At 38.7% G+C, this 13,289-nt stretch overlaps 1 protein-coding gene across 1 annotated transcript in view; it reads right to left on the bottom strand.

Moving 5' to 3' along the window:
* Positions 1-4,314: 4,314 nt before the first annotated feature.
* itpr2 (inositol 1,4,5-trisphosphate receptor, type 2) overlaps positions 4,315-13,289 on the bottom strand; it is a 110,112-nt gene continuing 101,137 nt past the window's right edge. The window contains exons 56-57 of the mRNA XM_038299888.1: positions 9,469-9,630; positions 4,315-5,318 (exon numbers count right to left, since the gene is read on the bottom strand). Of these exons, the coding sequence (XP_038155816.1) occupies positions 5,238-5,318; positions 9,469-9,630 (243 nt within the window). The 3' untranslated portion in view covers positions 4,315-5,237. The remainder of the gene's footprint in view (positions 5,319-9,468; positions 9,631-13,289) is intronic.

Here is a 13,289-nt window from a genome sequence, read left to right as displayed (position 1 = left end):
GAAAATTTGTTAGAGGTTGTAAATGATTCGAGACTGGGAGAGAAGTTTCCTTTCTAGCAGGATAGGGACCTTAAACACATCGCCAGAGCTATGGTGGAAAGGTGCAAGGGTGCCAGGGTTCATGGGGACAAATTATCTATTTTTGTTTAGATGTTTTTTAAAAGTATGAGCTCACATTGCACCAGAAGAAAGAGCCTGTCCAAGCCCAGACTATTTAGTTTTCACGTGCTTATTTTGTGCTGTGATGTAAATGGGTCATGTGACTGCAAGGCTCAAAGTTTACAGCCAGATGCTGGAAATCACATGCCAGTCATCATGGGGGCAAGTTTATTTATAAACCTGACAGATGAAGCTGACTGTCGCCGAGCCTTCTGTGTGTTAGTATCGCCTTAAGGTGTGGTCAGCTGAAACAACAACAAAAAAATGATAACACAATAAAGCAGTTAGTATTTCCAGTCCTGTTAAAAAGTTTTGACCCCACTGCAGATTTTATATCAATTATATGAGTAAATATATTGAGAATCACCTAAATTACTCCTTTGAAATGGGTCAGAGTATTTTAGATTATCTCCTGATCTAAAGAAATAATAAAAAAAAATGAATGAGAAACAAATGTATTGATGTTCAGACAACAGTCTGGAAATGTTTATTAGATCATTTCTAGGATTTTGGAGACATGAGTACTCAAACTGAGAATCACTATAAACGAATGGGGAAAACAGCACAGTGGTAAACTGAAATCATTCTGAAACATCTAAAGCTCTAAGACTTCACCGGGAGTTCGGTGTTCCTCAACAATAAGAAAGAAGATGAATAAAGATGGCATTCGTAGGATAATATTAAAGCCCAAAACGCTGCTGAACAAAATGGACCATTTCACAAACAAACCAAACATGTGTTTTTTTTACATGAAAATTCCCTGCAGAACATGCATTGGTCAGGGTGTTATTGGTGAGAGGTCTGAATCTCCAACTGCCTGCAGCCACAGAGGTGCTTGTTATCTTGTGTTTGTTCACCCTCTCTAGCTGTTTTCCCTCTCTCTCTACTGAATACACAAAGGCAAAGCATGTGATTTATCCCTGCGGTTTGACTGGAAAGATGTTAAAAACAATCCTAAAGTAGGTCCACACTGAGAGGGTAAAATTTAAAGTAAAAAAGGAAATTAGTCAAATTGAGCTGTGTAGTTTGAAGAGCCACTCAGACTGACAGAACTATCTGAACATGGCAAATTCTAAAAACCTCTCCCTGACAGTAATGATGGTTTCAATATTACTCTCTTCCTCCCTCTGTAACTGCAACACATTCCAGTAATGCTGCACTTTACCCCTCATGTCTACGCAGTGACAGCTGCTCACCATTATGGCACTGCATGAACTAATTTTAATGGCTGTCACCGGCAGCAGGAGTGAAAGCAGGCCTGCCAGCGTAAACAACAAACCCGGAGCCAAAGACGGATGGTCCTCTCAGCGGAGGGTAAATGACAGGATGGGAGGAAACACTAGTTTGCGCCCTGTGATTCGTTTATCAGCTAAAACAGGGAAGCGGAGTGTGGGCATGCAGCAGATCAGGCAGCGTCATAACTCCAGTTCTGCCCCCTTCCAAAACAGTTCAGCTCTTCTGATGAGCTCCATCTCCATGAGTTCTTTAACAAAACTTTTATTTGCAGTTTTCTTCAAGTGTCTGTTTGCAAAGCAATGTTTAAAGTGTTATATATTGTAAAAAGGGTTTTATATGGGGAGATTAAAAACAATTTGTCTCATTTTCATTGCTTAAAGGTTTTGAGACGTGCTTCAAATGTTTTAATATTAGCACAAAGGTCTTATTAACTAAAGTTCTTAAACTCTCTGAAGGTCTAACAAAGATCTTAATTTGATTTTGAGCATTTTTTCCTCCACCATCTAACCCAGGCATGCCCAAAGTCAGTTCTTAACAGCCGCTGTGCTGCATTTTTTAAAGATTTATCTGCTTTAGCACAGCTGATTCTGATGATTGCAGTTCAGCAAAAGCCTTTTAATCAGCAATCAATGAGAATCAGTTGTGCTGTAACAGGAAACTTCTAGAACTTGCAGGACACCGGCCCTCAAGGACCGACTTTGGGCAAGCCTTATCTGACCCTTTACAGAAGCATGTCATTGTCTGTTATACGACTATAAATCCAAATGCTTTAGTTATAGCTCTCAAAAACTAATTTGAGAATCTGTCTTGAGACTTGGGGAAAAAATGTCTACAGACTCCTTCCAATCTAACTGAGCTCAAGCAATGTTGCAACAAATAAAGGGCGAAACACTGAGTCTTCAGATGAAAAAACCTTGCAGTTGTGTCTGCAGTGAATAGTTCTGCAAATCATTGACTCAGTGGTGGCTGAGTTTTCAGTATAACATTAGAAATAAATTGTTTTTTCAACTTTGTGTTGGTCCATCAAATACGTAAATTAAAAAACTGTGTGGATTTCAGCTGCTTGTTGGATAGCACTAAACCTGAACATGCATAACAAATGAATTCAGAAGAAACTATAACAAAGGTTTTTTTTTGAATATGTAAAGAAAAACTTGCATTTATCAGAATGCGGTTCCAATTCTGTATTGTTCCTTAGTCTTACCATACGTCTGTTATTGTGCAGGGGTTCAGGGTAACAATTATGAAACTACATTACATTTATTAATAAATATAAAAAAATAAATAAATGTAATCCCCTATGCTGAATAACCTGGCTCACACAAATGTACCATTAAATCTTAAAAATTCTATTCAGAAACAAATCGCACTAAAAATAACCAACTGCCACAAATTATCACAACAACAGGAAAATGTTTCCGTTTGTGGGGAGAAAAACAAAAACCAAAGAAAGGTCTGAATGTGGAGCACAATTAATGTCCAAATGTGAAACATTTTAAATCCTGGTATGAAAAGATGGTTAATAAAAATTTGCCTAAACCTTTTCTCATTTGTGTTACTATCGTTATTCCTATCATTTCCATAACATAAAGCTCTCATTATTAGTTATGATCTATTAACAATACTAGAATATGTCAATGGTGAATAATTGAAAGGGATTTTATTATAAAACTAGAAAAAAAACGAGGTAATGACATGATTAGTGTAGGGGTGGGAAAGAGGTTTATACTTTACCCCCAGAGTATGTGTAAATTTTGATTTCTGCACAATAATGAAAATAAAAAAAAGGCATTTTATAATACAAAATTGCATAATCGCGTTAAAACAGTCAGCTGTAAAAACAGCTCCCAAACTCAAAGGATGAACTCGACTTGGCCCCTTAAAAAAAGAATCCAATTTATTCACTGTTGATACCTTTTATTCTTGTTTAATAAATGATTAGTACTATTATATTTTAGATTTGGAAAAGGAAATCACTCTACTCCATTATCTGCACCTAGTCCAGAACGTAACAGACATACCAGGTATAACCAATTCACCTTAGTTGTAGTGGATTTACATTGCTTGTTTGTTCAATTTTGTATTGCTAGTAAGATACATTTGTATTCGCTTAAAAAGGTTACATGGTTCAGCAAACAAACAAAACAAAAAAAGGACTATGATCTTCTAGTCTGATGATAGACTCTGGATTCTGACACCTTAAAATTTATACTGCAATCTATTGTCCTCAAAATCCCATCTAAATGCTAATTTTTTGCAATAAACTAAACCGTGAATTTGTTTTTTATTTGCTATACTACTTAAATTGAAATTAACATTTTTCATAATGTTAGAAAAATGAATGCTTGAAATGTGTTACTGTTGGAGTCCAATGTATCAGTTCTGGTTTACCTCCATGAGATAAATCGCTGCAATATACATTTGTTTGTATTCAGAATGATTGAGTTGACCTTTTTGAATAAGAGCGACAGAGAGTAACTTAGGGGGTAACTTAATTCCTACATGTTCAGCTTGGAAAGGAGCACCAATGATTCTTATAAATTAATTCATTGGATTTTTTTCCCTTAACTCCATAAACATTCTGAAAAGATTGTATCAAAATCAGATGAGATTTTTGTGGCTGACGTAGAATTTCTATTCGGTGTGTTTCCATGGAATATATTCAAATATCAAAGGTGTGATGTGAAGTGAGCCAAACATCCAATTATAATTAAAGATCTGAACAAAAGCAGCATATTTGTTTATATCATTAGAAGACTGTATATGAGCTGAAATAAACTGTGTGTTGAAATAAGGTCATATCTGTCCATTTTATTTTATTACCTTTCCAGGAACAAATATGAGAAAGTGAATTGAGAGGCGAGCAAAAATCCAAAGCTACAAGAATAAAAAGTAAAGATCAAGACAAACTCTCCTGAGTCATCCAAACAACTGTCGTTATAAATTTATTAGATCTTCTGAGCATATAAAATGGATCTTTCATACACTGGGTTTGAGAACAAAGTGTCACAGGTCAGTAACAAACCTCTGCAGTTGTGCTGCTGTGTGAGATTAAAACAAGTTTTAATTTAGGTGTGATCTTAGCTCTAGGAAAACAAATAGGGGCAAAGATTTCAAACCAAAACAAGATTAAATGAATACTATGAGTGAATTATGTCATCATTGTCGTGTGAAATTTAATAACAGAAATGTAACAAAGAAAACCAGGGTTATCATCCACCATCACTAAATTATTAACAAAAAATAATATCTTAAGGAAAATTCAAGTAAGTTTTCCACAGGCTATCAATATTTTTGCTCACAGTTACATAGAAATGTGTAAAAGGCAACAGAAGTGGTGCAGTGAATTAATATCTGAACATGACACTTTACATGATGATTAAACGTGAGATCTCGAACAAACCAGAACTTCCAGTTCCAACCTTAACATTTTCCCTTTTTTCTTTAAAAGTGCACTATTCCAGTGTGCAGTTTATAAAATACAGTAAGGCAGCATGATTTCTTCTTAGAACACAAAAGTAATACTCAAGTTATGAAAGGAAAATGTTTTCATAAATACCAAAAGGAAACCTAAAGGGTAAATACTTTAACAGTGTGCGCCCTCTTAGACCTTAGATCTGGCCCATCAATGCTACAGATGTGGACTGCGTCCTACTGCTGACTGGACACATGAAACACATTTAGTATCCAAAAAGAAAGTGTTTGAGTCACAACGAAAGCATCTAGTCCAAACTTTCCCACTGGCTGCTTGCATTTTCGACTCCAGTGGTTGACGGAACACATCTGAGGACGTGTGTTGTTCTTTAAGGCTAAAGTCGGCATACTTTTATTAGAAGCAGTTCTCAGTGTGTTGGGATGTGATGGTTGAGCTGTGGAGGACCCAGGAATCCAAGCCTTTGCTTGTTCTTACGCTGCTCTGTCATCTGTGGAGCAAACAAAGAAAACACAATTAAGCTGGAGTGGCTTTTAATGCCGCTTGTTGCAAACACATTACATGCAAAGCCGTGTTTAGCTTTTCTAGTGGCCACTTGAATGTGCAAAATGAAAATAGTCTCACTGGCCTTCCAGAGGGATGTTTGTTCATTTATCAGTGCAATGATGAGAATGTTAAACATGAATTTGATTAGCAAGAATTCGGGCCTTTAACGACTTTCTAGAGCATGTTAGAAAGATGAGGCAGCAACCAGCTTCAACAATACAAAAACCAAAACTGGCAGCTCAAGTTTAATTTTCCAACGGAGAAATTCTCTCTCTGCATTTAGCCCATCCCCGCAGTGGGTGGCCACTGTTGGTGCCCAGGGGCAGTGTGGGGTTAAGGGTCTTGCCCAGGGACCCAGAGTGGCAGACCGTGGGAGTGAAGTTGAACCTCTGGGACCCAAGCACAATGCTCTAACCGCAACCACTCACACTAATCCATACTGAATCCGGATGGTTTAAAAAAAAAAAAAAATTATTTAAATATAAACTACTTTTTAGTAGCCTTTAAAATTTCTTCTGTCATAAGTCAGTGCATCAATATTTTTTGTTCATGCTGCTTATATGAAGATTGTTGTATTCTAGGCACTAACCTAGCTTTGAACTAAGTCCACAGGTTTGGGATAAAATACGTACATTTTATGCTAATCTGGTTTTGATCAGTGTTTGAGAGCTTTGTCCTGTGGGACAGCATTTTACTTTAAAGTTTGAATTGAGCTGAAGTAAAAAAAAAAATTAAGTTACTCCATAGTCACATTTATTTCACAATTTTTCATATGCATCAGTGCAAAAGAGACCCTCAGCATGATACCACAACCACCATGCTGAACTGTTTGAGAAAAACAATGGTCTAAAGCCCCAATAAAAACGGTTTTCTGATTGAATAATTATGAGCTTTATGAATGCAAGTAAGTCAGACTCTGTCAGTACTGGAAAACCTTCCAATTTTACGTAATAAGTTCAAACAATTGCATCAAGGAGAGAACTCCAATATCCAGTCAGAATCATGTCTTGTTAAAGGCTTCAAAATTTGCATCTCTTTACAACTTGCTGAGAGACATTTAACCACGTTACCATATTAAGAGGGATGTACAGAAAGTATGAATTTAACAACAAACAACAACCATAACTCAGTAAAGTCCCAAATCAATGATTTCCATTGTTTCCAATCATTTATATTTGAAAAATTGGAAATTCCTTATAGGCAGTGTAAAAGAAGAGAGCAATGTGTTGGTATGGAAAAAGTCCAGTCTCTCCTGATTTCTTTTATACCCCATTGAGAAATCAAACGAGTGAAGTAAATGCATTTTGCTGCATTAAAAAACATGAAGCTGCACAAATACACTATATTGCCAAAAGTATTTGCTCACCCATCCAAATTATTGGAATCAGGTGTTCCAATCACTTCCATGGCCACAGGTGTATAAATTCAAGCACCTAGGCATGCAGACTGTTTTTACAAACATTTGTGAAAGAATGGGTCGCTCTCAGGAGCTCAGTGAATTCCAGCGTGGAACTGTGATAGGATGCCACCTGTGCAACAAATCCAGTCGTGAAATTTCCTCGCTCCTAAATATTCCACAGTCAACTGTCAGCTGTATTATAAGAAAATGGAAGTGTTTGGGAACGACAGCAACTCAGCCACGAAGTGGTAGGCCACTAAAACTGACGGAGCGGGGTCAGCGGATGCTGACGCGCATAGTGCGAAGAGGTCGCCAACTTTCTGCAGAGTCAATCACTACAGACCTCCAAACTTCATGTGGCCTTCAGATTAGCTCAAGAACAGTGCGCAGAGAGCTTCATGGAATGGGTTTCCATGGTCGAGCAGCTGCATCCAAGCCATACATCACCAAGTGCAATGCAAAGCGTCGGATGCGGTGGTGTAAAGCACGCCGCCACTGGACTCTAGAGCAGTGGAGACGCGTTCTCTGGAGTGACGAATCGCGCTTCTCCATCTGGCAATCTGATGGACGGGTCTGGGTTTGGCGGTTGCCAGGAGAACGGTACTTGTCTGACTGCATTGTGCCAAGTGTAAAGTTTGGTGGAGGGGGGATTATGGTGTGGGGTTGTTTTTCAGGAGCTGGGCTTGGCCCCTTAGTTCCAGTGAAAGGAACTCTGAATGCTTCAGCATACCAAGACATTTTGGACAATTCCATGCTCCCAACTTTGTGGGAACAGTTTGGAGCTGGCCCCTTCCTCTTCCAACATGACTGTGCACCAGTGCACAAAGCAAGGTCCATAAAGACATGGATGACAGAGTCTGGTGTGGATGAACTTGACTGGCCTGCACAGAGTCCTGACCTCAACCCGATAGAACACCTTTGGGATGAATTAGAGCGGAGACTGAGAGCCAGGCCTTCTCGTCCAACATCAGTGTGCGACCTCACAAATGCGCTTCTGGAAGAATGGTCAAAAATTCCCATAAACACACTCCTAAACCTTGTGGACAGCCTTCCCAGAAGAGTTGAAGCTGTTCTAGCTGCAAAGGGTGGACCGACGTCATATTGAACCCTATGGATTAGGAACGGGATGTCACTTAAGCTCATATGTGAGTCAAGGCAGGTGAGCAAATACTTTTAGCAATATAGTGTATGTCAGATATAAATGCAGGATGTTTGGATGTGAGCAGAGGTGGCGTTGATGTTTCAAGGTGCATGAAAACTATTTTATAAGAGACCTGCAGTTTCAGTCAGGTCCCTGTTGTTTCTGCATGGGCAGAATCATTTCTGAAACTTAGTGTAATAAATGCAAGTCTGTAGTATAAGTTATTGTGAAGAGCATGGAAGCTAAATATGAATTGGATTGTCAGCATTGGCCTCAACCCAGATGTAAAGATAAACATTTCTCTCTTTGCCAAAGGGTGCTATTGCAACACAGAGGCTTTGTTGTTGGATGAGGGACTGGAAGGCAGCAGGAAGCTGTTTTCAGCTTTACAGGACGAGGAGGTCAGCAAAGGCTGTTGTTTTGTTTATTGGAGTGTGATCCTGCCGCAGCAGGAACTGTTTTCGCACATCTGGCAGAAGGGGGAACAAGAACAAGCCTGTGCCTGAGATCACATGCACGGTAGGCAGGTGATTGGAGAGATCGGTCACACTGCAGCAAAGCAACTAGTCATCCAAACAGCCAGAGGCTCACTGGCGGTTGTGTTTTCAGCCAACATGATGGTCACCTGTCGGGCTGTGTCCGACTGAGCCTGACAGAAGCTGTCGACGACGCTCGGCTCAGAGCGGGCTTATGACAACATGACATCCACCTTTTTCTCCGCTGGTGTTTTGAGGTGAAAAGAGCCTCACAGAGAGCAAACAGAGTTCAAAGTGTAAAACAAGCTCCTGAACAAATGATCAAACATTTAAGAACAAGAGATCGTTTAATCTCTCCATCTGCTTAGAAGATAATAATATAAAGCTTATCAGGCAGAGCGCATGTTTCTATAGTGCCCTAAGCAGAATATATATTTACCCACCACTGCCCATCAGACACTAAAACCATTCTGTTAATAACTTGTGTTTTTTATTAAAAATAAATAAAAATTATATTATATAATATATATATATATATATCTATATATCTATAGATATATATATATATATCTATAGATATAGCGAGAGAGAGAGAGAGAGAGAGAGGAAAATAAGTATTAAAAAAATTAACATTTAACAAATGATATATTGTGATTTCTGGATTTTTTTCAAGATTATTTATGGTAAAAGGAAATCAAGATTCAGTTTCTTAGAAAAAACAACAATAATAATACACAAACACTAAATAGAATACTCTCCTAAACTCCTATTGGAGTTTGTTTAACTCTGTGAGTACTCTATCATCCCTTTTCCTTCCACTCAGCTTGAGCAAGTTAACAGACTTACCTATGTGAAGGTCAAGGCAAAACTTCTGCACTGGAAGCCATTTTAATAATGTTTCTTAAGAATACACATTCTGTTTGAGCTGAATTACAAAAATATTTCAACTTTTCAACCACCTGCATTGTTAGAGATCAAGGGCTCCCACGAACCTTCGCTGCTTTGAGGGCCGAACTTAGTGGAACCATTTGGATATGGTTATGGCTAAATCTAAAGCTGAGCTAAAAATACACTCTACCTGTTCTTTGAGCTCATACAGCTGGCTCGACAGCTGTGACACCAGAGTGACTGTGTTTTCCAGTTTCTCCTGCAGGGATCGGATCTCATTCTGTTCGTTGTCTCCTTCGTTGCTCACCAATGACATGGCTCTCATGCGAGGGAACCAGTCTAAGTTCTTCTCCTGCAGAAAGTAAATACATACATGAGAATATGAATAAAAAAAATTTATTCATAAAACTAGACAATAGGAGCATTGATTCAACGATTATGCATCAACAAAGGGAGCGCCTCAAGGCTACAGTCATCCTGTAAGAGCAAAGTAAACAGAAAGGTAGTTGTTAGAGGTTTTAACATTAATCATCTCATCAGAATGGAAGCAGCTACATGTAGAATATTTAAAGCAGCTCTGCCATCTCCATGTTACTGCACACAGCAGCTACACACTAAATGAATAGCAACTGATATTTCAATTCTCACCCACTCTACAAACAGACCTCTGATGTGGGGATGAGTCACTGTCGTCCTACAGCAGGAACTGAAGTATGTTGCAACTTAAAGACAAGCTTGTGTGTCTGGCTGTGTATTTGCAACCTTGCAGGGACAGTGCAAGGTCAAATTCCTAGGAATATTCCACACTGTGTGGACCTAAATATAATACTCGTCTGCTCCAAATAAGAATAGGTTCTTTTCTTCAGGAGTAAGGTGTAAATAAGAGTTTTGGTTAGGCTTAGATTTAGGAATGTGTTGGTAATGGTTACAGTCAGCATAAGGGTCTTGTTTAGGTCATAGAGATGAATGGGAAATTATGGAAATTACTGGAAAGTCCCCCTAAGGATAGCGGAACATAACTGTGTGTGTGTACTTGTTTATGTCACCAAATTAGGACCCTTTTAAGATATCAACTAAATCTCTGAGGACCAACACGCTGGGCCTAATGTGGCAGAACCCCATTTTTAATGTTAGAGGGTCCATCTAGAGCAGGGGTCTCAAACTGGTTCCAGAAAGGGCCGTGAGGCTGCAGGTTTTCTTTCCAATCAAGCAATAGCACACCAGACTCCAGTCATCTCATCAAGTCATCATGTTAAGACTGGACTCAGAGGTATGGTGTGAGTTAAGGTTAGGATTAAGAATATACTGATAATGGGTTCGGGTAAATGTCTTGGTTAGGCATAAATGCAGTGACTAAAATTAATGAACCCCAAATGGTTTGATTTAGGGTTAGGTTCACGTTTTGGCTTTAGAAATGTGTTAAAAATGAATTCACGTCAATGGAAAACGAGGAAAATATAGAGAGAAAAGTTTGGGTATGTTTCTGTTGGTTTCAAGCAAACTGTTTTATGTTCATTAATAGAGCACTGGATAGACCAAACAAGCTGCAACAGACAACTAAGACAACTGAGGGTGAAATACACCTATATAGAATTGTGTAATGTATCTGTTTGCGTGTGTGTGGGTGTGCAAAGTGCTGGAAATGGACCTGGTGGACTGCGAGCGTGAATGTATTTAACAACAGCATGCTCTTGTGCAAAGTGAGATAGGTGTCACAGATACAGATGCCATCAGTTGGCGGTTATGTAATATTTCCCCGCTGGTTTTGCTGATGAAAATCATTTACAAGGCACCGATAGCCGGATTTGACTGGTGCGATTAAATCCACTGGGAGCATTGAGTGAGGTGTGCTTCCACCTTCTCTTATATAAGAAAAAAACTGCAGGGTGAGATGGAAAGATGAGGTTGAGAACTGCTGAGAGGAGGACAGGGACAAGAGGGGAGTTTAGCAAGAGGGCATATGAAGGTGTGGAGTTTGGTGTGGGTTTTTTGTTTTTTTTTTAGACTTTGTCCCATCTGGGTTGGAGATAGAGAGGCAGTTGTGACCTTTTACAGATCCTTTGTCCTTCTTAAAAAAACCAACTATTGAACCATCTGATTTGAATTTAAATCTGGTCATAATTCCATCCCTACTGTGAAGCATTGGGGTGGTAGCATCATGCTTTGGGGGTGTTTTTCTGCACATGGGACAGGACAACTGCACTATATTAAGGAGTGGATGACCGGGGCCATGTATTGCAAGATATTGGGAAACAACCTCCTTCCTTCAGAGAACTGAAGATGGGTCGAGGCTGAGTCTTCCAACATGACAATGACCCGAAGCACAAAACAAGGATAACAAAGGAGTGGCTCTGTAAGAAGCATCTCAAGGTTCTAGTGTGGCCTAGCCAGTCTCCAGAGCTAAACCCAATAGAGAATCTTTGGAGGGAGCTCAAACTCTGTGTATCTCAGCGATAGCCCAGAAACCGTACTGATTTAGAGAAGATCTGTGTGGAGGAGTGGGCCAAAATCCCTCCTGTAGTGTGTGCAAACCTGGTGAAAAACTAGAGGACATGTTTGACCTCTGTAATTGAAAACATAGGCTACTGTACCAAATATTTAAATTAATTTTCTCAGGTGTTCAAATACCCATTTGCAGCTAAAAAAAATAGTAAAAAAAAAATCATATACTGCGATTTCTAGATTATTTTTTAGATTATATCTCTCCCAGGGGACATCCACCTATGGTGAAATTTTCAGACCCATCCATGATTTTTAAGAGGGAGAACTTGCAAAATAGCAGGGTGTTCAAATACTTATTTTCCTCACTGTAACCACTTAAGCTTGTTAGATTCTCTGCAAGAACCAAGATATATCGTTTTGTTCTCAAGGTTTCAAAAACAAGAAATAAAGTCTGCTTTGCTGAATATTCATGGTCACAGAAAGTCTTGTCAACTCTTGTCCACTGTATTTTAGTTTATACAGGTGAAGAAGGGGGATGATAAAAGACTCAAATAAAAACAAAAGCCTATTACAGGTTTATTTGGAGAGTCTGTTTGTACAGGGGATATAAACTGTTTCTAAATACTTGGTAAGGGTATTGCATAAAATTCTACAATCAGCATTGGACAAGATAACTGCTTGATAGGAGTAGTCGTCTAATTTAAATAAATAACTTAAAACATGCAAGAGTTCTATTAAACATTTGAAGCCATCATGGAAACAATTTATGTTGGAATTTTTTAAAGAACACTACTGGACACTTATCCTGACCTGGGCGTTGCCCATATTGCATGGAGGTAATGGTGTTAAAAAATTGTGCTCTGCCACGTAGCTTCATTTTAAAGTGGCCTTTATAGTTTTATTCTGATCATTCTTTTTAAATCAACATTATTTCATCTTTTTTGGGATGTTTTATATTTCCCTCTGGTGTTGGATGATGTCATGCACCGTACTCCCCTGACATCCCTCATCGTGAAGGTCCAAGAGATTCCTGTGACCTAAGCTAGCAAACAAGACACTATCAGGGCCCCTTACAATTTGCTTATCACCATGGACTTGGTTCTATTGAATAAGTTTATGATTAAACCTTTAACTCCATCTACATTAAGACATTAAGACAATAGTGTGAGAATTATATTCTATGATTTATTCAGTGCATTTAACATGATTCAGCCAGATTTGCTTTGTTAGGAACCCCATAAAAAGTAAGTAGAAGCCTCAGCAATTACCTGTGTCAAAGATTACCTAAAACAGACCACAATTTCTTAGATTAAATGGTAAAGTATCTAACCAATTAGCCAGCACCATAGGGGATGGTGAGCTTCCCATTCCTTTTCACTCTTTACACCTCAGACTTCCAGTACAAGACAGACTTCTGTCATCTATAGGAATACTTGCATGACTCTTCTTAGGGTCTATAAGAAATAGAGAAGAAACTGAGAACAGGGAGTCAGTGTACTGCTTTGTGGCACGCTCTGTAAACCCTGATTCTAAATGTGAAAAAGAGTTGATTGTAGATTTCAGAAGAGA

Source organism: Cyprinodon tularosa, unplaced genomic scaffold, assembly GCF_016077235.1.
Source record: "Cyprinodon tularosa strain WSP-4 unplaced genomic scaffold, ASM1607723v1 ctg44, whole genome shotgun sequence".
NCBI classification, from domain to species: domain Eukaryota; kingdom Metazoa; phylum Chordata; class Actinopteri; order Cyprinodontiformes; family Cyprinodontidae; genus Cyprinodon; species Cyprinodon tularosa.
This window is presented reverse-complemented; position numbering and strand designations above follow the sequence as displayed.